The sequence below is a fragment of the Pseudorca crassidens genome, chromosome 5 (assembly GCF_039906515.1).
Source record: "Pseudorca crassidens isolate mPseCra1 chromosome 5, mPseCra1.hap1, whole genome shotgun sequence".
NCBI classification, from domain to species: Eukaryota; Metazoa; Chordata; class Mammalia; order Artiodactyla; family Delphinidae; genus Pseudorca; species Pseudorca crassidens.
The window spans coordinates 30,436,695-30,461,902 of NC_090300.1; the positions used below are offsets into that span (position 1 = coordinate 30,436,695).

The following is a 25,208-nucleotide window of genomic DNA, read 5'->3' on the forward strand; positions in this document are numbered from 1 at the left end:
TATAAACATAGCACTCTACAAATTTACTGAGTTGACTCCATACATAAAGGTAGTCAGCTGGTCTGTGCAATGCAAAAAATTAACAAAGGAAATCATTTAACTACACTTTGCTTGCTTGCCTGAGTATCAGTTGTACAGATGTCACACTTGAACCTTAAGAAATCATTAACTCACAGATTCCTTCTTCTATCACAGCTCCTGATATTTGGTAACATCCACACAATTTACATCTGGGACACTTGAGCTAAGTCATACCATTATTTTGCCAATATCTTCACTCTACCCACCATTTCAGTCTTCAGTGGAAAGAGTACTGTCAGGAGGCCAATTTCAGCATTATGTTGACAAATGGAACATGACAAATTTGTCCTGGTTTCCTAACAAAACTAGGTGGTTTGACGGTTGCTACAATTTGGGAAAACCTAAAAAAACAAAACAGACAAAATATAAAGTGGGTAGGCACTACATAACACTTATACCTGTGTCACTTGTATTTCAATCTATCATATGTGGATTCAGTTGGTTATTATAACAAGTTTCCAGCTCTTTACCTTTAATATTCTTAGCTTTCCCAAAGGCTGAAATTAAAACAAAAGCTCCTACTGTTAAAAAAAAATTACAAGCTAGGGAGGAATCAATCAAATAACCTAATCAGGCTCCAATTTCTCAAATATTCTTTGCAAATTAGATATTTTGATACATGAAATGTCCTGGATTTACAGATCAACAAACCTGTAGAAAATATGCAAGAAAAGAAATTTCTTCCTGAACTATGAGGGAGTGGGATTATTTGACCTTTCAATTCCTAGAGGTATCTATCACTAGGTCTAGCAGGTAGGACCCTAACACTTAACTTGAAAAAAATGGCCATGCACTTTTGTTCTACACATTAATCCTAAGAAAGTACGATTACATTCTCACCATACCAGAGTATTAGGATACATTATAGAAAAACTGAAAAATGAACACTGGATTTTCATATGCATATTTTAATTTTTGGAATTTTAACAATTCAAATAAAATTCAGCTAGTTAACATAAATACAGAGTAAATGCACATAATTTACAGCCACATACAGGAATTCAATAGCAAACGTCACATAAATGGTCAAAGGATATCAACTCTTTGAAGTTGATTATTTAGCTATGACTGACAGGTCATAATTTAATGGTTCACATATGCAGGGGTACACATTCAAAATGTTTATTAACACAAAAACTGAGTAAAACTAGAATTTTCAGTTTCTAAAAGGAGTAGCATAAAAAGCAGAGTGTAGATTGAGAAATATAAGGGCACAATGGAGATTTGTGTGGGCCGAAAGTTAGTATATTGTATTAAATACTTTTATATAGTTAAAATCCCCTTCCAATTTAAATCATTTAGAAACATCTATATTCTTAGGAATGTTAAAGTCATGATCAATACTAGAGGAGAAAAAGGCTGAACTATTATTTACCAGCCCCAAAGGGGTCCCTATACTGCTAACAGTCCAGGCAGAAAAGCGTGTAAACAACAAAAGACAGCACGAACAACGCTGGAAGGGTAAAGGATAAACTGATTCCTAGCACTTAAGTCCTTCAAGATCAAATCAGTATTTGTAGTGATCTAAAACAAAATCTAAAAATGGTGACGTATTTATACTCCAGTAAAGAGTAAACACGCATTATTCTTAACAACCCAAACTCAGCTGGTCCTCATAGAATAATGCTATTCCACAATGGGCATTTGGTTTTAGGAGACAAAAGTCTGGATTAAATAATTTAATGATATTCTCTCTTGGTGTCAGAGTTAAAAAATCAATTGCTTGAGGGTTCCATCTAGTAAGATTGGTTCCACGAAATTACATACATAAGGAAAACCAAGACAAAAGCTTTGGTGATACAGTTTTTTCCCTGGATTTAAAAGCACTGTATGGTACCCCACAATCACAGGTTGGTCATTCTCAGATTTTTGACTTTGAAATCTAGTAAACTGTTTCTGTAAGCCACAAGTACCAGAGTTCCTATCTGCTGCTCTATGAGTATGTTCTTTCAGTATGTACCGCTTTAACCTGAAAAGTTCAATTTTCTGAGACAATTCTCCAATAAAAGTACATACCAATTTGAAGAGTGCTGACTACCTCTACACTAGAAATAAAAAGCTATCTGATAGAAAACAGATGAAAATAAAACAGTTTAAAAAAGAAGTCCAATGCTTTTTAAGTGTTTTTCTTTTTAAATGTTTGCATCAATTAAAAAAAAATCTCCAAAGAAATGTTTCAAAGACAAACTTTATGTACAATTTTTATATAAAGTTTTCTTTTTAAATTATCTTTGTCATACATAAACTACGGCAGATTGTACTTTGGGGGGAAAAAACAAAATAAACTTCATTGCTCCTTTCCAGTTGTCGCACAAAGAAACAAAGTCTGAGACTCTAAGATCTTTTCCTTCCAGCATGTAAATATATTCACTTTTAAAAGCTGAAAAAAATGCACAAAAGGGTCAATACAAATACAAACAGGAATAGAATACGAGTTCATCCTTGAAGGACACTTGTTATGAATTTGCTACAACTAGATAAGATGTTCCTTAGCTGCTGGTTTTTATATCATTCTTAATCATTTGTGGGGTATTCAGATCACTAAGATTAGAGAGTCTCTGTCTGACATTCAATACAACTAATGTTTACAGATCTTCACAAGGCAAATTGCACTGTATTAGGCAGGATAAGTGGCACATGAAAATGAAAACACTATATATTGACACTTTCTTTACAGATTTAAGTTACAAACCCCATTACTGTTTGTTTTTGGGGGTGGGGGGCATGTTCCTCACAATATATGTCAAAGCTGAAATTCACCATAAAAGGTATTAATAATCCCAAAGGTAATGAAACTGAATTTGCCTTTGGTCTCCAAAGAGATTGGAATATTTTAAATTCCAATCGAAGCACCTCAAAAACATCCAGTTACTGTTGATTGCAAGGAAGTTAAGGTGTAGGAATTTAAGAGGGCACTGTGTCTCACTGGTGACAGTGGAGAAAGCTTGCAATGACATGCTATGATTTTTTTATATGTTAGGGGCACTACAGTGTACATAAGAATACTTAAAACATTTATAGTAAAGATCTCCAAAATATACCTAAATCCCAGAAAAATGTTATGAACACTGTTTCTGCCTAATACATAACCAATACTTAAAAAAAGTAATCTTGGGAATTCTCTCCTACTCTCACCCTCCCCCCCAAAAGGCCACAAAGTGCATTCACAAAAAGTCATTCTTAAGATAAAGCCATTGCACAAAATGTACAGTTCATGTATACTGAAATGACTACCACACTGGAGTTTAATTGTATAAGTTTCATACACCAGTATAGCAACATCCATAAGCGAAAGTCTTTTAATTGAATTACAGTAAATATCTTCATAAGGGCCATACATATAATACATCTAAAGTATTAAAAGTTGAACTCAACAGCAAGCAGTTGAACTCAACAGCAAAATGTAAAAGCTATATCCTGTTAACACGCTTAATCTGAATTAACTTGAATCTTTCTATGATTTACCATTCAAGAAATTCGGATGGAATAAATTCCTTGTCCAAAGCAGTTTGTTCATTTATAAAACTAAGTTAATTAGGATCATTACCTGCCCAATCAGATTGCAGAGGGCCCTTCGTCTATAATGTTTATGCTGCCCCAGGTATTTATAACATCATCTTAAAAAAAGAAAACACCTTGTAAGGACAAAGCTAAAAATTACCATTTTCTCTACTAAATAAATACAATGTATGCAGAGCTTCTGGAAATAATTCAAAGGTTCAAATTCTTAATGTGAAACCAAATAGAGAAACATTCAGAAGCAGTAAATTTTTTCCATTTTAAGAAAATGATACCTAGGTATGGCAGGGGATAATTCAAGTTCATAATTAATTAGTCACTGAAAAGACACTGCATTCATTCATGTATCATTAGGTTAGAAAAGATAAGAGGACATGCTCAAGTTACTGAAATGGCCAAGAATCAACATTTTACTGGTTGTGTCCCAAACTATTACCATTTGAGTTGATACATTAACAAACAATTTAAGTGTTCACATTATGCTAAACATAAAGCACCTGTGAGCAGTGGAAACCAAAACATTTTTAAAGCTAAAAATAAACACATGTTTAGACACTACTTCATTTGTCGTCAAAAACAGTGACTACTAATCCCAAATGATTAACTTTAAAATATAGTGCCAGATCCTCTCAAGAAAATGCGAAAATACTATCACTGTTTTCAATTTTATAGGAATTATGCAGAAGTTAGAAATTTATGACTGGCAATACTATCTTTGGATAGTTATACAGTTACAGATGGCTCTGTCTAGAAAACTGGAAAAGTGCTCATGGAATAAACACTATACTCTGATTGCCATAAATCAACAAAATGCCAACTGTGTCCTGTGGACATGGTAGAGAAAATGGCAATTTTGAAGAACGAGCGCTTCTAAAGGCTTTTTCTTGGAGGCAGCCAAGGTTTTTTTTCACATTACTAAAAAGACTAAGTAATGTGGTTATGATTACTTTAATTCCTACAACCAAACTTCCACTTAGGTATAGTTCCATGTTCCCACACTATTTTCCTTCTGTCCACCAAGCTGGCTTCGGTACTCCATGGTCCACTGTATCTTTTGGTCTTCCCTCTTTATAGTACAGCAGCCTGGTGGTGCTATCCGTTGAGCAGGTAGACCACTAATTCATAGGTGGCCATCATAATGGCTGTGTTTGGAATCTGTCTCACCAGATGAGTTGTCAGACCACGGTAAAGAGACCCATAGCCTTCTTCTTGAACAAGCAAAGACAGTGTCTGAAAAAAGGATCTATATTTTGTTCCCTCCTCACGCAGTCTTGTTCTTACAACTTCTGTATGGGAAAAAAATAAAGTCATTTTATTTAAACACCAGTGTGATATCTTTATACCCCTCCTAATATTGGACAAATCCCATTTATCAGACTGTAAGTGTAAGCTCAGGATAAATGAGGAGTAATTTTTAATGTGCAACTTATTGAAACTAGTTACCATAGCCATGTCTTTCACCAAACTCCTAAGCTAGCTGGCTAAAATCACATATACTAATTATAAAATTTCATAGGTTCCTGAATGGTAAAAGACAGAATAAACAAAAATATCAGCTGTATACTGGATATAGATAAAAGGGAGAATAGATGTGATAAATAAAGGTAAAGTTGGAAAGAGAATAGAGGTGGTATCAAAGATGAATACAAAAAGATACAGTGAGAAACAAGCAGGAAAGATTTTTAAGAAGTGGACATTACAATGAAAAAGTAGAATTATTAATTTATTCACAATGGTCCACATATACCAACATGAAATTTCATGTGGACGAGTCTGAAAATGCTTAAAATACTAGTTAGTGTCAGCTAAAAGGCCACATCTGGGAAGCAACCAGGCAAAAATCATAAACCTTTAGAGCTGTAAAGGATCTTAAAGGTTAGTCTAATTTTTCATTTTAAAAGGTAAAGAAAGAAATGGGGGCTACTAAGAAGTTTTAGTCAGCTGAAGGCAGAGGCTGGGACAAGAATTAAGAGTTTCAACCGAAGAATCTGTTCTTTCCACGCCCATTATTTTTCAAACTTTTTCAACACAATGCTCCTGATGGGCCTGAGGGAAATGGCTGAAAGTAACTTTCACTGCAAATGTTAACATTTGAAATCTCCTACGTCCTGTCTTAAATATTCATGTCATTTATATATTTCACTCCAAAATACTGTTTATAAACTGTACCTCTTCTTATAATGATATCATCTCACTTGAAGAGACAGGGTGCTTGCAACTCCAAAACCCTCTCTCTCTCTCACCTGAGCAAGTCACCGTCCCATAGGAGGCCAGAACCTACCCAATGCTGCTGGTACTGTCCTCTTTTGATTTCTCTTAAAGAAGTCAGGAATGGCCCTCAGGAAACTGGAGGTAAGCTGACAGTCCCATTTTGTTCAAGAGTTGTTTTTATTCATAAATTACGTTTTAGAGCAAGTACTCATTTTCTAGCTATTTCATTTTTCCTGACAGAGCTTTAATCACATAGCCTTAGCTTTACAAACGTGACTGTAAACATTAATCAGCATAACAAAAGCGAAGCACTTAGATGAAAAACCCAAACCAAACTAAACCCTCAAACATACCAAAATCAAAGTTTACACTTGAACAAAACAACAAAAATGTTACAAAAAAACCCTCAGCGTGTTACAGAGAAATTCTTAAGTGGTCTTCTTAGTTATTAATGAAAAAGGCTAATATTATAAAACTTAAAAAACAGAAGTTTTAAAAATCATTAATATATACTTATTTGCCAACATGAAACAATACAAAATAACTTGGTCTTTGGGATTACAGACTTCAATTCAAATTTGAGCTCCACCACTGAGTAATTAAGCTATGTGACCTTGAGCAAGTTACTTAATCTTAACATTTCTGGTTTCCCATCTGAAAATGAAAACAATTCTGGTTATGTTCTGGCATTATCTCTAGACTTATAAGTACTTTGCACGATATTTGTGCAGATTAGCAATAATGTATACTGTATATATGTATGTAGTAGTAAAGTATCTAGTATGGCACCTACATCCATACTTTTTTAAAAAACAGAAACTTGCCCAAGTCACCTGGCTGGAATCTGACTCTAGGCTGAAATCTGACTGTCCAGAGCCCATGCCTAATTGCCACCATGCTACTATAGCATACCTGCACTGACCTATTAAAACAGCCTTATGTGACTCATACAGGTTTAATCCCATTACGGTTAACCCATTACGGTTAACTGTATTTAGTTATACTGTAATTCAGTAAAATTATAAATACTCTAATAAGTTGGCCATTGGCTGGGGTGGGAAAATATTTCTGATTTAACAGAAGATTACTCATGTACATTCAAGTCCTCTTACCATGTGGATATGCTATAGTTGTGGCACACGTTTTTGAGGTGGCAGCAGCTAGCATCATTCCCACAAAATCTGATGCTTCTTTTACAGACTCTTCTTCATTTTCCATTGTAGAAGCAATCTTATATTCCAGTAGTTTTTGCTTAATACTTTCATAAATAACAAAATGGATAACAGTCTCGGATATGCCAGCATATGAAGCAGACATGCCCCTATAAAATCCTCTAAGTCCATCTGTCTGATACACTTTACGGACACACTCAAAAGCGCCCATTCGCTTTTCCCCACGGTTCCTGAAAAGCAAAAGGGAAAAACCTTATTAACAAAAATAAAGTAGTATAGGTTTTTAAATAAAGTAAATGAAATATATAGAAATATGCCACTCTACTAAGGAATAACCCTCTTTAATTCATGAGGAAGTAAAATCAGAATTTTAAAACATTCATTTTAGATTTCCTATTCTTCTGTCCCAAATTTGTCATACTAGACAGGTAACATAGTTTATTTTACTGAATGCAAAATAACTACTTTGAATCTTCAGTTTCATTGAAGTCTGACTGTATGAATAAGCAACAAAATCCACTGTGACTGTGTTCAAACACACTGTGACTGCAGCTCAAGATAAAAACAGAACAAAATAAACAAAAACCCCTCACATTATATTAAATGTAGTTCTAAGTAAGCTGAGTCTTTTCGCATTTAATAATATATAAAAAGAATGACTGGGACTTCCCTGGTGGTGCAGTAGTTAAGAATCTGCCTGCCAATGCAGGGGACACGGGTTCAAGCTCTGGTTGGGGAAGATCCCACATGCCGCGGAGCAACTAAGCCCGTGCGCCACAACTACTGAGCCTGCACTCTAAAGCCCGCGAGCCACAACTACTGAGCCCGTGTGCCGCAACCACTGAAGCCCTCGAGCCTAGAGCCCGTGCTCCACAACAAGAGAAGCCACCGCAATGAGAAGCCCGCACACTGCAACAAAGAGTAGCCCCTGCTCGCTGCAACGAGGGAAAGCCTGAACACTGCAACAAAGACCCAATACAGGGGGAAAAAAAAAAAAAAAGACTGAGACACCAATGATAATAGAATATCACAAAGCAAGGAGTATAATTAGGCTAATTTCTGTGTACCTGGGGGATTCTTCCAAGCCCACCCAGTTCTTCCCCAAAAGTGACTGGGTGACTTTAAATCAAATTTCCTATGATCCTTTGAAGGTAATGGCCATATCTTTCACCTCAGTAAATACTGAATGAGGACTTCTACAGTTATCAAGTATTTATGAAGCATTGTGCCCAAGAAAACTTTCTTAGTGCTACTTAAGGGTGCAGCATCTACTCTTTTACAAGTATATAATTTTGAGTTTGTAAAAATATTTACTACCTTCATCATGATTCCCCCAATACAACTTTATCTGTAAGAAATGGGTTTAAATGCCACCCACCGGAAAAGAAATAGAAAACTTAACTATTTATAAATTATATACAACTGGATAACATAACAAAATAAAATCACAACTAAGACACCTACCTGATAACCTACAGATTCCTCCAATTTTATAAACTAATAATTGTCTTGAATCAATGACTATCCTCAACTAATGGTACTGAATAAATAGCTTCTCAGTTGAATGATCCATGCAACCAACTGTAATTAGTTTCTGCTGTCATATCCTTTCTTACAAGGAAGTCAAGGGCTGTGAGTCCTCAAGGTCAATATGCAAACACATCAGCCCTGTTCTTGATCTGTGCTGTAAGGGAGCATCCTCAAATCAACCTTTCACTACTACCCCAGTCCCATCCCATTTCCCCACCCCTAAGCCTAGGAAATTGTGCTGGCTTGATTATTATTTTTTTCACTTACAACATTAAAGAGTTTTAATCCATGCTTTTCTGGGATCACCTACAATCCACCCTATAGCATACTGAAGCATGCCCCTGGTAGTTTATCACAGTACAGTAGGGACTGGCATCTCACACTTTTTAACCTCTGGGTTGGCTTACCTACCATTACCTTTCAGATCTCTGGCTTTAGGAGATAAACTCTGAGTCCTGCTGCAACACTTAACATTTCATTAAAAATTATTCTAGATGAAACAAGAATTAGACACTGCTTTTCAAGTCTCCAAATAGCATACAATTCCACATGACAGGATGTGGAAAACAGAGCTTTAAGCAGGCATAATTGTTAATGATTTCTTAGATCAGTTTTATTTATAATCTATGATATCTACACTAGACTTCCCAAACCCTAAAATATAAAAAACAGTGAAAATTGTTATACACAGTCTACTCCAGACTGAAAGGCTAAACAGTTTCAAAACTATCAACGTGATTATTATTATTATAATACATCAGATAAGGTCATTGCTCTACTTAAAAGTGTTACTTTTTCCCTGTCCTCCATTCTGAAGGCCAACAGGAGTTGAGATGGCAGGACTCTAAGCCACACTGCTTCTAGCTTTGTCTCAGCTGCCAGAACACATCAAAGGCCCTAAACTTAGGATATGTGAGATTTGTACTATTGCCTCTGGTTAAAAATGGGCTCAAAAAACCATCCCTTGACTATTCCATTTAAAGTTGGTCCCAACTGTTTCCTGGGATATCTCTAGAACCTACCAGTACCTGCTCATTATAGATATATTGAATGAATGATCCTGCTGCTATAAAGTGGCTGGCGGTAACAGATGAAGTCCATGAATACACAAGAGCTAAATTCCACGCCAGAACGCTCTGGGTACAAGGTTCATGAGTTTGAGCAATGATCCTTAAAGACTCAGTCTAGACTCATTGATCATGTTGTTTATTTAGGTGTCAGGAGGCCGATTATAATCACACATGGAGTGAATGAAAGTATCACAGCTCGGGCTAGATTAATAAGTCATTTTTCTTTCTTCTTCCTTTACTGAAAAACACAGTGTACAATATACTTTCCTTCCTAGAAACTGTCATACTGCCTACTATTAATGTCACTTTTGCCTCTGATGGTGCAGCCAAGTTTTAAAACCAAACAAAAAAACCAAACCAAAGAACAAAACAAAAAAAATCAGCAGCAAATGAGGGGAAAAAATGTTTAGATACCTGGCACTGAGATCTCATTGATACAAATTTATAGAAGAAATTTAGTTGAAGCCAACTTTAACAAATTTTGTTTTAATGAATTAACATACCTTGCATCAAGCTGTAACCGAGTCTTTATAAGCCAAATGGGGTTGGTCGCTGTGATTGCGGTAAAACCTAAACAAACATGTTTAAAATGAACTCTGGTAAAAATTAAGAACACACTATTCAAGATTTTAAAAACTATATAAATCTATATTAAAGAAAATAAATATTTAAACTATCAAATGATGTATGCTTTACACTTTTATTTTACAAATCCATTCAACCATGAACATTTGTACTTTTTATTTCCAAATCAGTCTCAAATTCTGACCATAACTAAAAGATTCTTTTAAGAGCAAAATATGATTATATATAAACTCCTCTTCCAACATATTCAGAATATCCTATGGGTGGCACTCTACTCTCTAAGCTAAATTCAGAAACCCATTTCTACAAAGAAACATAGAAATCTTGTGTATTCTAGGGCTTTTTTGCATGCAAACTCTACAATAGCTACTTGGGGTCCAACTAAATCACAAACCACTATGTTCAAAATGGAGTCTACATAAACGTCAGCATTTACCAATATCTGATCTTAAGTTGATTGTACAACAGAAAGAATTGTTGTTTGGCCTTGTGAATACTTTATATAAGCACACAATTACTAATACTCTTAAAATAATGGTATCACAGAGAAAAGGGTTCTGTTAGGGTTAATAGGACAGATCTATTTTTCATCCACTTAAAAACATACAAAAACTTAAAAGTTCAAAAAGTTACAAATCAGAACTTCCCTCTTACTTTTATAGACACTGAAGAGAGAAACTTAAAGTAGAAGGTAGTTCTATCTTACTTTAAAACTAAAGTACTATGTATTAACTATCAAGAAGGGTGGTCCCCTAAGATGGCTCATTCCAGGTAGTAAAGTAAGATCTCTGGAACAGTATGTTTCTAGGCTAGTGCATATCTTTTACTTGCTATCTTCCTAGTGCTGTGGGAAAATAGCAGCACATGAAATGCAATCTTGATGATGGAAATTTATGAAGATTGCTTCATCTATACAAAACAGGATTTTCATATAATACTTGTGAACACTTAAGATCACTACACAAACTTGATATAACTTACATCAACCTACATTTATTCATTTGGCCTTTAAATTCAGTGAAAACTTACATGCAGAAATGTCTAAGGATCTTAATTTTAAATACTTGCTATCAAATACTAGTGGGTCAAGCACATTATTTTTAGAAAGGTTTTGAAATATAACCAGCACACTTAATATTAGTAAAGTACTTTCAGGAACAAAAATGCTGTGGTACACTTAGGAGTAATTTGTTTTTTTAGTTAACATATAGTGGAGAACTAATCATAAACCTTTTTTCGCTTTCAAAGTTAGTATGGGTATATCTACAAAGGCAAAATAATTTTACTGAATTGTTTACAAAGTAGAATTTAGTCTCACAGGTTCTTTTCCCTTCTATAATGTCAGATAATTTAGCCAACTCAAATTTTACTCCCTTAATCCACTATATTAATACTGTGGAAACAGCCAGATGTTTCACAAACAGATGCTCAGACTGACTCTATTATGAAGCAAAATAACTGAAATAAGTTTGGTTTAATAACTCCTTCAATAATTTTGTAATGATTATATAGTCTCCATTTCTCAAGTGCTTTTAATACTACATACATACATAATATAAAACTAGGAAGGGACCAACAATTTTGTAAGCATCAGCCAGTACTAAAATAATAAAAATTTAATGTGTTGGACAGGGTGTCAGGAAGATGTTTCAAATAAAAAGTTCTTTTCATGCATATATTCTTGATAAAGGGAAAGAGAAGAAAAATATGAAACCAGATCAGTTTAAATATTTTGTTTGGAAAAGATTTTTCTTGCATGTTGGCTTAACTGAGAATAAAGTTATGGAGTTCAATTTTTTTTTCTCTTGAACCCCATTCTTCTCAGTGAAAATGTTAAACTAAAGATATTCAAATTATATTCTAAAGCAAATGTGCACCTGACATCAGAATTCTGGTCATAAGCCTAATTTAATGATTCTTTATTTTAAACTTAAATATGTGCATTAGCTAAATGTTTATACAGTAATATCAGGAGTTTATTAGTAAAAAGCTGCTCAGCAGCACAAACCAACAAAACACTCTGCGTTACTCACAATGGTTTTTATTAATTATTATGTGGAAATTTTAGGAAAAAACCATTTGCTTTTTATTAAATTTTGAAAGCCTAAAACTGGGAATGCTTATATCCAACTTTTAAAAAAGCAGTCTGTCTAGGTAAAAATCTCATTCAATTTATTATACTTTACTTGAAAAGAAGATGAGCATCAAAGCTTTTTTTTTAAAAAAAGTAAAAGTTCTATGTCTAAAAATATAAGCTCAGGACCCAAGCTTATTAACACTCTTCTAAGTCTCAAATTCCTCAATTAGAAGCTGAAAAAACCCCCATATGTGTAAACTTTAAAATATTACAACACATATTTATAAATATTACTAGGAATAAAATTTTAAATACCCATAATGCTGTGTACATGTTAATAAACTAAACAGGAAGCAAACAACAGGTATTTCTCACTTAACTAAAATTCATTTCCAGACACAGATTGACCTATGGAACATGACACATTAAAATTTAGGTAAGTGAGAGAATGTCATCATCTTATATCTATACAGCTTGTGCTTACTACAGTTGGGGCTCAACTCTCCCAGTAACAAGCTAGTTCTTAATAAAGACACTAGCCTAACTGCTAGCAAACCATTAAGTTAGACAAAAGAATCAAGGCATAATCCACAGGTTTTTAGCTATTGGTCCTTTACCAGTTCTGGTCCTTGGATTTTATGCTATTACATCCTCTTAACCAAAGACACTCTAAGTATAAACTTATGGAGACAGTATTAGGCTAATTAAATCTAGAAAAATATAATCTATTAATTCAAAACATGAAACAAGCAAGAAGAAATAAAAATTTATTACTAGCTTAGAATTATATATGGTAAGGCAGTCTGAAGTTGACAAACAGTCAAAGTTAAACATATCTTCCTACTCCTTTTAAGACAAAGATGCTGGGGATGGTGCCCCTGAAATTTAGAAACTTCCTACTACTTTTTATTTTGACATTTAAATTTTGTGACATTTTGATAATATGCTATTTCATATTAATATTCTGAGCACCCCATTAAACATTAAAACTGATTTAGAAGTATATAAAGAATCTACCTGTAGGTTAAGAAGAATTAATGTTGCTGCTCCACAGTCAGTTAAAGCAAAATGGCAGTATACTGGCCATACTATTAGTAGTATAGTTAATAGTTTATTAGAAAGTTTAAAAAAAACTTTTAAAATGCAATTTTTAAAGTTCTGTTTCATCTAATATTCCATCTGATAATGTAAACCAATTAAAAACCAGATTAACAGAAATCCTGGTTATAGTAAACTTGCTGAAAATGTCTATTTCATTAAGTGAGTGATACCTGTAGTATTGCATTTTCAGTACTTTTTATTTCAATTAACTTCTGTAAGAACAAAGCCCACCTAACCTTCTAAGAAAAATATACTAAAACTACTAAAAAAAACCCCCAAAAAACCTGATTAAAACAAACAAGATCCCATATATTCTTGTCCCATATTTGGAAAGTAACGGTAGGTATTAAGATCAATGTTTTTGTAAGAAAGTAGAAAGCCAAGTATCAACAGACAAGAGAATAGAAAGCACTGTATTAGACTTTTAAAACGTTATGCTAAGCGAAGAGAACTACTGTTTTTTCTAAAAGCTGTCGAACGGCATGATACCATTAATAGCCATGTAAATCTTAAATACTGCTAAGGAATTCTTTGGAGGTCAAGGCTACTATGGCCAAGCTAACGACCCCAAGCTTTTAGTACACGATGACTGAAAAGTTACCCAATTCTTCCTTCTAGAAGGAATATTATAAAGGAATCAGAATTAAAGTTTTATAAAATAGATAATGCACACACAAATTCAGGAAATAAAAATTCATTTCCCGCCTTCTATTAATTCCACAGCTATTATAAATTCCCAGGGTGTGTTTCTTATAACTAGAGGCTGCAAGAGATGCTCAGATCAGTACTCACGAGGTTTAAGTTAGTCCATATTTCTACAGGAAGTGACCTGCGGATGGGGAGCATGAGATGACACGATCTCACTCTTTTCTCGGGAGAAATGTACAGTAAATGCCTAAAATAGACACAGGCTTTTCTGTATCATAACAACAAGCAGTGACCTCATCAGAAACATGTGTACAAAATGAATCCCATTGGAAGGATTTGAGAAATATTTACTGTGAGATCTAACTTTTTGAAAATTTTAAGTTAAAAAAGAAAAAGAAAGGAATATAAGAATGGGCCATAATTTTTTTTAAAAAGTACCGAGTACTGAAAATTCTGCCATCTGTAGCAGTTTCAGAGTCCAAATACTTACCTAAAATAAGACCAATTTTGCCTTAAAGAAAAAATGCTAACCTTGTCAAAGGGGAATCTAAGAAAATATTTAGAGGGGATTATCATATCCCATTTTCCTACCATTCTACCATGCTCAGAGCTGAAATCACAATTTTCTATTCCTTAACAATCAGCCTACTTAGTAAAAAAAAAACAAAAACAGGGGAGTTCCCTGGTGGCCCAATGGTTAGGACTCGACATATTCACTGCTGTGGGCCCAGGTTAAATCCTTGGTGGGGGAACTAAGATCCTGCAAGCTGCGCAGCATGGCCAAAAGAATTAAAATTAAAATCAATAAATCAATAAATAAAACAAAAATAGAAAATTCAAGTAACTTCATTTTGTAACTGTAATTTTTTTAAAAAAATAAAGTATAGGTGGCTACAATAGTACCTTTCACCTTTTGCACTATGATCAGTAATATTGCACATCCATTTTTATGAAATATTTTGGATTATTTTGTATTCAGTTTCTTGTGCTCTACAAAATAAAAAAACAGGAAGAATGTTTACATACAAACACACAAAACGTCTAGCCATCCATTTGGCTAAATAAACTGCCATGGACAAATTATTTAAAAGAATATTTTATAATGCAAGACAAAATTTCTACTTAATGAGTAAAAATTTAACCTTTAATAATAAGTCAAATAGAAAATGTATCCTGAAAAATAATAGTGAATGCTATAAGCAAATAAAACCCACTAGGTATGTAGTAAATGTTAAACAATTACATTGTTGGTATTGAAAAAGTTAAGCAATCACTGTGTGAATATATAATCCAATAAAAATCAGAATTCTTTTAAATCTGTACCGTTGTACAGAAAAGTATATACAACCCAGATAAAAACTTTTGAAAATTGGGAGTTACTATAAAGAAGAAATGTAATACTATATTTTTTTGTATACACGCCTGTGTCCAGGTGTATACAGAGGGATACGCAAATTCATTTTAACAAATACACACAGAAACTCTCAAGAAAATAAATACCCTCAATAGCTAAGACACACTTAGTCTGGCAAATGTCATACGGGGAGGGGGTGGGGGGAAGGCAGGTAAAACAGAGTCACCATTACTTGATTCGATTAAATAGCCTCACAACTGGAAAAAAATTTTTCAATGTATGAAAATTCATAGCTCAAATTTAGAGGTTTACAAATTCTTATACTATTCCCTTGAAGTACTAAAACAAAAGAAAACAAGATGGCCTTTAAACAAACTGTCCTTTTAATTAAAAAGGTTTAGTATCTAAAACACTCAAGTTCATATTAATAAAATACAAAATGCAACTGAATTCAGGTTACTTGGAATAAAAACTACGTACAAGGTATGTTACTAAAGCTTAATGCATGTGCTACTTGATGTGGCAAAATCTTGCAGACACTATCATTAATGGTGTATTTTAGTGCATTTTTGACGATAAAGTGACAAGGTTAGCATTTTTTTTTGAACAGCCAGTTAAAAAACAAGTTTTCACATGACTGCCTCTAAGCACTTTGCATCCCCAATTCACATTTTGAAGATCTCTAAAAATTATCCTGAAGAAAAACCAATGCAGTCTGGTCTAGACTCTTACAAGAATGAAAGGAGCAAAAGGCTACCTTAAGTCTGCATGGGACCATTCAGTTTCACCAACCATGTAGCTATGTATAAAAACTGCAAAGCTAAATGTTATTGCTCATGAATAGTGCAAGGAAGCTCTGAAGGCATAGTTCCCAGAAAAATCTAACTGCAAACAAATGGAAGAAGTATTTTCAAATTACACAATAAATGAATAGCGCAAGACTCTCTGAACAAGTATAAGACTATCAATTTACCAAAATTCAAGAAATTCAAGTTGGGAAATAGTATCAATGTATAAATAAAAACTGAAAACTATGAGTTAACATTTGTACACATTTGAGAAAAAAAGTAGAAAATGGCAATTCCACTGAAATTCTCTGCAATGTGATACAAATATAGTAATAAATTCTGATTAGATATGCCAATGAAAAAAGATTTTCCAGTGGGAATTAAGATATTCTGAAACTCTAAATTTGTAATACTGAATATATAACTATCCTCAACTTAAAATAATTGCTTACCTACTTTCTTGGCATCAATTCTTTCAAAAAAGAAAGATTAACATTTCTTTACAATTTTCTGGGGTTAAGAAACAAAAACATGAACACTGGTAATCCAGAAATATATTCTTAAAGACCCTAATACAGTGGTTATGTAGTTTGAAATTAGCCACTAACTTTACACTCAAATTTATAGAGGGAAAAATCATATCTAGTTGTATTCAACATCTGTAAAAGTACATTAAAAAAAATTCTAGTTGTAACTAGATGATCTCTGTGGTATTAAAGAACTATTCTCAGAACATAAACCTATGTAGAGCAACCCACTCATTACAAGAATAAGGTAATGGAGATTCACATAAATTATCTAACTTGCCCAAGATCTCTCTTCATTGGTAAAGAGTATTTCACCACCTTGATCTTTAAAGCTTTACCTTCCAGCTTTAAAACTTCAATGAGTCAGTCAACAATTACTAAATATAAAAAGCCATGAAAATAATTTTTAAGGTACATGCTATTTATTATATGGCTATTGACCTTTCAGAAATTAGTATTTCAAACTTACTCTTAGTTCATTAAGTATGTGGTTGAAATTGATCCAATTTATTTCTAAACAGAAAATGGTTAACAGTTTAAGGCACTCATTATTAAGCATCTAATTGAAACTCAATATACTGATCAACAGTTGACAAAAGTAGTTATAATTTGCTTTATAAAGTCACAACATATTTTGGAAATATGAGACATGGTTAAATATAGAACAAATCTCAGAAAACTATACAGAATTTTTCTAATGAGAACCAAAGGTCATGGCTTTGTCTAACATGCAGGGCAGCAAATGATTCCAGAACCACACTAGTCAAACCAATCTTCCAGTTTATCTTTAAGGCAGTGCAGAGGCCCACGACTAGTTGTTTTAATTCAGAATCATATAGTCTCATCGATGATGATAGAAGAGTTCCTGGAAACATTTCTAGAGCAAGCATGTACACATATCTGGTACCTACATTTTGAGTGTTATCTTAGTGCGATTTATGTGGAATGATAAACATATTTTTCAATACATACGTTGCAATAACTCTGAATTATCAATAATATATCACTCACAAAAATTTCAGCATTTGAGCACAGGACAAAATGAATACTTTACCAAGAACTGCCGGCACATTTCAGACAGAAGCCAAAACATGCAGCAAAAAGGGAAAAGGCACTAACAGAAATTGAGGAGAAAAGAGTAAATTACAGCTCTGTAACTTGTAAGTGTAATTATGGTTGGATTCTTAAAACTGTTAAAAGTGATCACTAAATATTCAGTGTACTACACAAAACAATGTAAATATTATATTACCTGCATGCTATCACAAACTCCTAAATACCAAAATGCCAACTGACAAGATTTTACATATACCACCTAATCAAATTTATTGTATACTAATAAATGTAAAAATCATGTTTACAGATGCTAATCAATGAAAAGCACATTAACTGCCTTAACTTTACAAGGTTAAATTCATTAAAATTCAATATTAAGTCTCTAGGTGTCAGAAAATTTTTTGTCTTTTAATATCATATATTCATACCTGCCATTGCAGCTGAAATCATGTGTACCTGGGTAGAATCAGGATCAAATAAACCATTCAACTTTTCCTTGCAGTTTGAATAAGCAGCAAAGTATATTGCTCTAAAATAAAGATTTAAATTTTGTCAATAAGCATGTTGATTTAAGATTTAAGATTTAAAAGACATATAAATTGATCTTTATTATTCCAGAAATCTAAAAACATAATGCCTTAGTTTTTATTTACATTCTCATGTAACATCACATACATATTTCTTCATGAAGACCATGAAGTACTTTTTGTATCAACTCATTAAAGATAAAGCATCCTCAGATAGTCCTACCCCAATAATCCGACAGCAACTAACTGAAAAAGTATAAGACTTTGGCAGGCCTGTGTAATGTTAATAAGGCTAAGTTAAATACACTGAGTTAAGTAAACGTGATATGAGTACTTTATGTTTTTTTGAAGAGAGGAAGGTAGAACTGACTCAAGTGATCAAAGTATATGTTAAACAATTTTGAGATACTGTGCTATATACCAATCTATACTACACAAAGAGTAGTTCACAGCACCCTTTAAAAGAACAATTGCAAAAGAAATCAGTCCCATCAGGTCAGATCTTGTTTCCTAACATTTGTAAACATCCCATTAAATTTGTAAATATTTTCCCTGTTAACTCATTGACTGTGACTTCATGCATCCCAACTACCTCCTCACTGTTGAGCTTTCCAGGCATGAGTTGCTTGCTGTATCAAATATCCTGCTATTGCCCAACAATCCTGATTATCTGTCCAATAAGGGGAAGAGTAAACAAACAAGTAAAAATGGGGAGAGTATCACTGCTGTGCTTTTTTAATGTGCTTAAGAAAAAAAGGAAGTTAATATGACTGAAAATGAAACATTCTACTTCACGAAAAAGAAAAAAAAAAAAGGATACATTGAATGATACCAAATTAGCAAGGGGAATAAATAATGCATTACTAGAAATGAATAAGAAAAGAAAGCATCCTAATGAGAAAATGGGCAAGGAATATACATAGGTAATTCACAGGAGATACAAATGATAAATAATTACAAGAAGGAGGACATGAAAGCAACAAAATAAAACAAATGTATATTTTTAAAAAAACAGTGAAAAATCATGTTTAGTCTATTTGACAAGTATTAAAAGACACGGATAGTAGCCAACCCTGGTAAAATGTGGATAAAGAGCAACTAATTCCCTATCTGAGAATAAAAAGATGGCATGCCTTTTCAGAAGGCAATTGAGCAATGTTCACTAAGTTTAAATGTTCATACGCCCTTTTATCCAGAAATTCTACTTTTCGGTAACTATCCTAAAGAAAAATACTTGCTTAAATACTCAAGGATAAAGGTACAGCTATGTTCACAAAACCATTGTTTTTAACAGCAAAAATCTGGAAATAAATCTAAAGGGTTATCAATAAGGGATCAGTCATACTATACAATTTTTAAAAGCTTCACTTATTTTCATGGAGAAAGCTTCAAAACAAATTTGGTGAAACATGATTCAATTTACGTAAATAATAATAAGTCTACATATTATGCATTTTATGTGCATAAGCCAGAAAAATTAATGGAAGACTATAACCAACTGCTTATCAATGGTGGTTATGTATGGGGAGGGAAGAGGAGTAACTGTGGAAAGGTGCACACGGTGAGAGGTGGTGGGTTTAAGGTAATATGTCAAGCTTTACACTACACTTTTTTTAGTCTTTACAGTAAGAATGAAATTTTGGATCATTTTTAAAAAAGAAAGAGCCCATAAAAAGTTGAAACCCAATAAATAAGATATGGATCTACTACACTGTTTGAATACAGAGAGCTGGGTACACATTTTCACTCTGAATGTGAACTCTGCAGTGTTCTATCATGTGAACTCTGCAGTGTTCTATCATGGAAGAAGTCAATCTAAGATAAAAAGAAATCATAGAGAAAGGCCTTTTGGCCTTTCATCATATTAAGGCCTTCTTGGTTTTTTGATGCAAAAACTGCTTCACAGTGATCTCACTAAGAGGTCCTCTGCACCTGCACACGGTACAAACTGCCTATCCTTTTAGATGGCTACTGATACCCATTTGTTATACCATAGTGCTTTATCTTGATTTCTTTTCAGGATCCCCCCTCATGAAGCTTGAAACAAGAAAGACTACCACAATTTGATTAACTTAAATGTATTTTTTTTACCTGGAAGGGGCCACCCCCACTAAATTGGGGCCTAATCCTCTAAACAGGGAACGAGGCCCTTCTTTTTCCAAGATCACCCTGAAAGAGAAAAATATTATTTAGAAAGAAATGTCCTTCAAAGTGTGGTACTTTATTTATATAGCAAATGTAGAGTCTAAATTCCCCATGTTGGCACTATAATATGTTATACTCTTGTCAGTGTTGCTCACTTACAAAAATCTGTTTTTCTTGACAAGGTATAAATTAATAATGATTGATAACAGATTTAGTAGCAATAATAAAAAGAACTCCTTTCAGATTCTTTCCTAAAAGTTTTCAAGACATAATTATCAATATAGATTTCTACATTTATTTTCATATGATCATGCTACTCTTATCTTCAATCTCCTCCATTTTACTACCTTTACCAGCAAATTCAATTCCCAATTAGAAATGTAGTTCCCTCCTAGTATTTGAGGTCCTTTCCTTGATATTGGACAACTCCCTCATACTGCAGCATTATCTTATCCAACCATTCCAGTGAAATGCCATGGCAAAATTTATCACCCTAACATCCTTTAGGGTACTAAAATGGTTAGTCTGCTACTATTCCTTCCTCTACTTAGTTAACATTTACTATATTGAATAGGTACTGTATAAAGACTAAGCAGAGTAAGGAGACAGAAAAGAGGGTAAGGCCCCTGCCACTGAGAAGTTTGCTATCCAGTCGTGGAAAAAAGAATTATATTGAAATAAATAATTTAACAGACCATATCAATAAGCAAATACTATACAAGCTAGATATATATGCCCAGTAGGAAAAGGAACAGAGTCATGTCCAAGTCATGGAAGGCTTTCTGAAGGTGAGTTACTAAATGAAGTTTTGGAGTAAGAAAGAAAGATTGAGGAAGAGTAGGTATTTTAATTCAGACTTAACAGACTGCGCCAGTGGTTCTGAAGCACCTGTACACTTAAGAATGATCTCTTGAAAGGCAGCTGAGCAGAATGGTTAATTAAGGGCCTGAACTGTGGGGCCTGACTTCCCAATATAAAGAGCTCAATTTTGGTAAGTAATGACTTTTATCCTTATTTTCATCAGCAGTAAACAGAGAAAAACAGTACTTTTGGGGGAAGGGGGCAGGTAGGGTGGTGGTTACTATAAGGAATAAATAAGTTAATTAAAAAAAACAGCTTAAGACTTCCCTGGCGGCACAGTGGTTAAGACTCCGCCTGCCAATGCAGGCGACATGGGTTTGAGCCCTGGTCCGGGAAGATCCCACATGCCATGGAGCAACTAAGACCGCGCACCACAACTACTGAGCCTGCGCTCTAGAACCCGTGGGCCACAATTACTGAGCCCGAGCACCACAACTACTGAAGCCCATGTGCCCAGAGCCCGTGCTCCGCAACAAGCCATCGCAATGAGAAGCCTGCGCACGGCAATGAAGAGTAGCCCCTGCTCGTCGCAACTAGAGAAAGCCCGCATGCAGCAACGAAGACCCAACGCAGCCAAAAATAAATAAATTAAAAAAAAAAAAGAGCTTAAAAGAGTACCTGGCTCACAGTAAGCACTTGATAACTCTTACTATTATCATTATTACTGGAGCATTTGTTCAAAATGCAAATTTCTTAGATCCCACCCTCAAAGTATTCTTAATTCAGTAGGTACAGGACAGTGCCCAGCAATCTACATTTTTACCATGCCACCAGATGACTGACACAGGTGATACAGAAGCACTTAAAAAAGAAAGAAAGAAAGAAAGAAAATTTATTTGGCTGTGCCAGGTGTTAGTTGCAGCACACAGGATCTTCACTGCAGCATGCATGTGGGATCTAGTTCCCTGACCAGGGATCAAACCCAGGCCCCCTGCATTGGGAGTGCAGAGGACCACCAGGGAAGTCCCCAGAAGCACTTTTGATAAAACTAGATTAGACAGAAGCAGAATTAAGAATGACAAACTGTAGAGCACATTTTGAAAATTTCCATGTTTGCTAGCCCTTTCTGTTAATAATCCCTTTGAGAAGTAAAAGGTAAGTGTCCTTTAAAAAAAAACACATTTGCAAACACTCACAATTTTGCATACAATTTCACCTAATTTACAGACCTCTTGAAGCTCATCCAAGAGCCCCTAAGAAATTGACAAAGCCTGGGGGGAATTCCTAAAGTTCCAGGTTAAGAAGCCATGAAACACTTCATAGCCACTAGGATGGCTATAATCAGAAAGACAGATGGAGTAAAACAAAGGTTGGTGAGGAATTTTATTTTACACTTTATTTTATTTTTTGGCAAGGAACTGGAAATCTCATTCATTGGTGGTGGGAATGTAAAATGATGTATCCGCTTTGGAAAACAGTTTGGCAGTTCCCTAAAGTGTTAAATATAGTTACCATACAACCCAGCAATTCCACTACCAGTATATCCCCCAGAAAAATAAAACATGTGTTCCTATAATGGCATTACTCGTAATACTCCAAAAGGGGAGACAATGCAAATGTTCATCAACCAATGGGTGGATAAATAAAATGTGGTACGTACCTATACAATGGAATATTTGGCAACAAAAAAATATTTGTTACAACGTAGATGAACCTTGAAAACACACTAAATGAAAGAAACCAGTAAAAGACCACATACTATATAATTTCATTTATGTAAAGTGTCCTGAATATGCAAATCTATAATGACAGAAAGTAGATTAGTAGTTGTTGCCTAGGGCTAGGGGGAGAGGAAGAGGAGAAAACAGGAGTGACTGCTAACAGGAAAGGGCTTCTTTTTGTGGTGGTGATGAATATGTTCTAAATTTAGAGTATGGTGATGGTTTGAACAACTCTGAATATACTAAAAACAATTGAATTGTACACTTTAAATGGGTGAATTTTATGGTATGTAAATTATCTCTCAAGAGATGTTGGGAAATTAAAAACCAAAGGAAGAAACCATGAAACAGATTGATTAGGACAGAGCCCCAAAATAGGGAAAAAATGGGAATAAGAGTCACGAGAGTTTAAGGCAAGAGAATGCAGAGTCGGAAGCCATCTGGACACCGATGACAGGTGAAATATTAAACTGACTCTTAAATGAGAAATTAAAACAGAGCCCAGAGGGATTCCTACAGTTCCTCTGAGGAAAGTCAGAGAAGGCAAAACCACTGAAAAATAGAATTTAAAAAATATAGTATTGTCACAAAGGTCAAAGGAAGAATTTTAAGAAGAGGAGCATTACATTCGGTAATAACTGTCAAAATCATGATATTAAAATACTCTATTATTAAGCAGATAGAAGTATATATCTACAACAATGGCATTTTAACCCCAAATTGTTAACAATTTTATTCTACCTACTCATGTACTTAAGTAAATTTGAAAAAAGAAAAGAGTGATGAAATCTTTTGGTAGTGAAAAACACACAGTATGAGTTTACTTGCTACTACAAAATAAACACTACTGAACTAAGCTCAAATAGATTATGTCCCAACTGAGCTGATAAGACAGACACCCAGGGCATTCAGTTACATATCTAAGTTTAAACATATAAAACTCAATTTCAATAGTTTTGAAATTTCAAATCTAATTTGTAACACAATGAAGTATGGTAAAATGTAAAAACACATCTTTTTCAAACCATTAAGAAATGCCGATCACTGAAGTACATTTTAAAATCAGTAGAACTCTGCTTTAAACCTTAGTTATATTTAGGTCATATAAAAATCAGACTGACATTAATTGGATGTACTTACTTGTGTGAGCACTTTGAAAATTAAAAATACACATAAAGAGTTAGCATTTAACATGATCACATTTCAAAAATAAATGAATTTATTTAAACAAAATACCTATAATGTCTTGAGAAAATAAATCCACTGGATAAATGTAGAAAAATACTCCAAATACACATGATTTGGAAATAATATTACATTTTATCCAACGTACATATTATCCAACTTACTGTTCCTCTCCATTAGGGATTATTGTTTCTACTGAATTTATGGGAGTAATTCTGTCATTAAGTTTGTAAAAACCTTTTTAAATATGGCAGAATATAAATAAACAAACATGGGCATCATTAAGGTAAAGCCGACAAAAATTCATGAATACTGTGCTCTCACTTTAGACAATGGAGAGGTCCAGGAGACACTACTCGATTGACACTGGCTCCAGCCATGGTGTTCAGCTGAACTTCAGAGATATAAAGTGTCACAGAAGATGACTGCAGCCGTGTTTTTACAACTTCCAGTGGACATGTCAGAATAGCTCCCACCGTACCACCACATCTACAAAAAAATGCAAAGAACAAAACTTATCTACTTAATTCACAAATTAGTACACATGCGCAGAGCTATGAAACAAATGAACAACTGGGGCTTTGTGAAGGTACTAAAATTTACGATTTTTGATTTTAGAAGACTAAATAATTTTTTAAATGTTTCACTTATTTGACTGTATACAAACACCTTTAGTAGTTAAAAGTAACTGAACTTAATATCTACCTAGCAAGAATAATTAGCTGAAGATTCCAAACAGTGGGTGTTACTACTGAAATTTACTGGTACGTCACATCATAGCTTTTAAACACTGTTCTAGGGCTTTATTTGGTACTCCTTGCCCAGATATTACTTGTGTTGAAACCTAGACCATTATTTGAAGTATATCCTATTTCTCAAACTCCTATCTTATCTTTCAAAATTCAAGAAATGGTCTTGAGAGCAATATGAAATAAACCACTGATGGATAATCATACATGTCCCCTTATTTTAAATATCCAAATACTCAGAGGCATTTCACCTACAAATAAATACGGAATTTGAGTCTCAAAATCTGTATGTTAGGCCCACCATGTGGGAATCTGTGCAAAGTAGGTAGGCTTAGCTAGAAGAATCCAATTTAAATATAAG

The 25,208-nt window shown here is 34.0% G+C and overlaps 1 protein-coding gene across 1 annotated transcript in view; it reads right to left on the minus strand.

Moving 5' to 3' along the window:
• Nucleotides 1-2,204: 2,204 nt before the first annotated feature.
• The window catches only part of SLC25A36 (solute carrier family 25 member 36), a 39,628-nt gene continuing 16,624 nt past the window's right edge, over nt 2,205-25,208 (minus strand). Inside the window, exons 2-7 of the mRNA XM_067737655.1 lie at nt 24,423-24,587; nt 20,338-20,415; nt 18,148-18,248; nt 10,087-10,153; nt 6,924-7,213; nt 2,205-4,886 (exon numbers count right to left, since the gene is read on the minus strand). Coding sequence (XP_067593756.1) covers nt 4,693-4,886; nt 6,924-7,213; nt 10,087-10,153; nt 18,148-18,248; nt 20,338-20,415; nt 24,423-24,587 — 895 coding nt within the window. The 3' untranslated portion in view covers nt 2,205-4,692. The remainder of the gene's footprint in view (nt 4,887-6,923; nt 7,214-10,086; nt 10,154-18,147; nt 18,249-20,337; nt 20,416-24,422; nt 24,588-25,208) is intronic.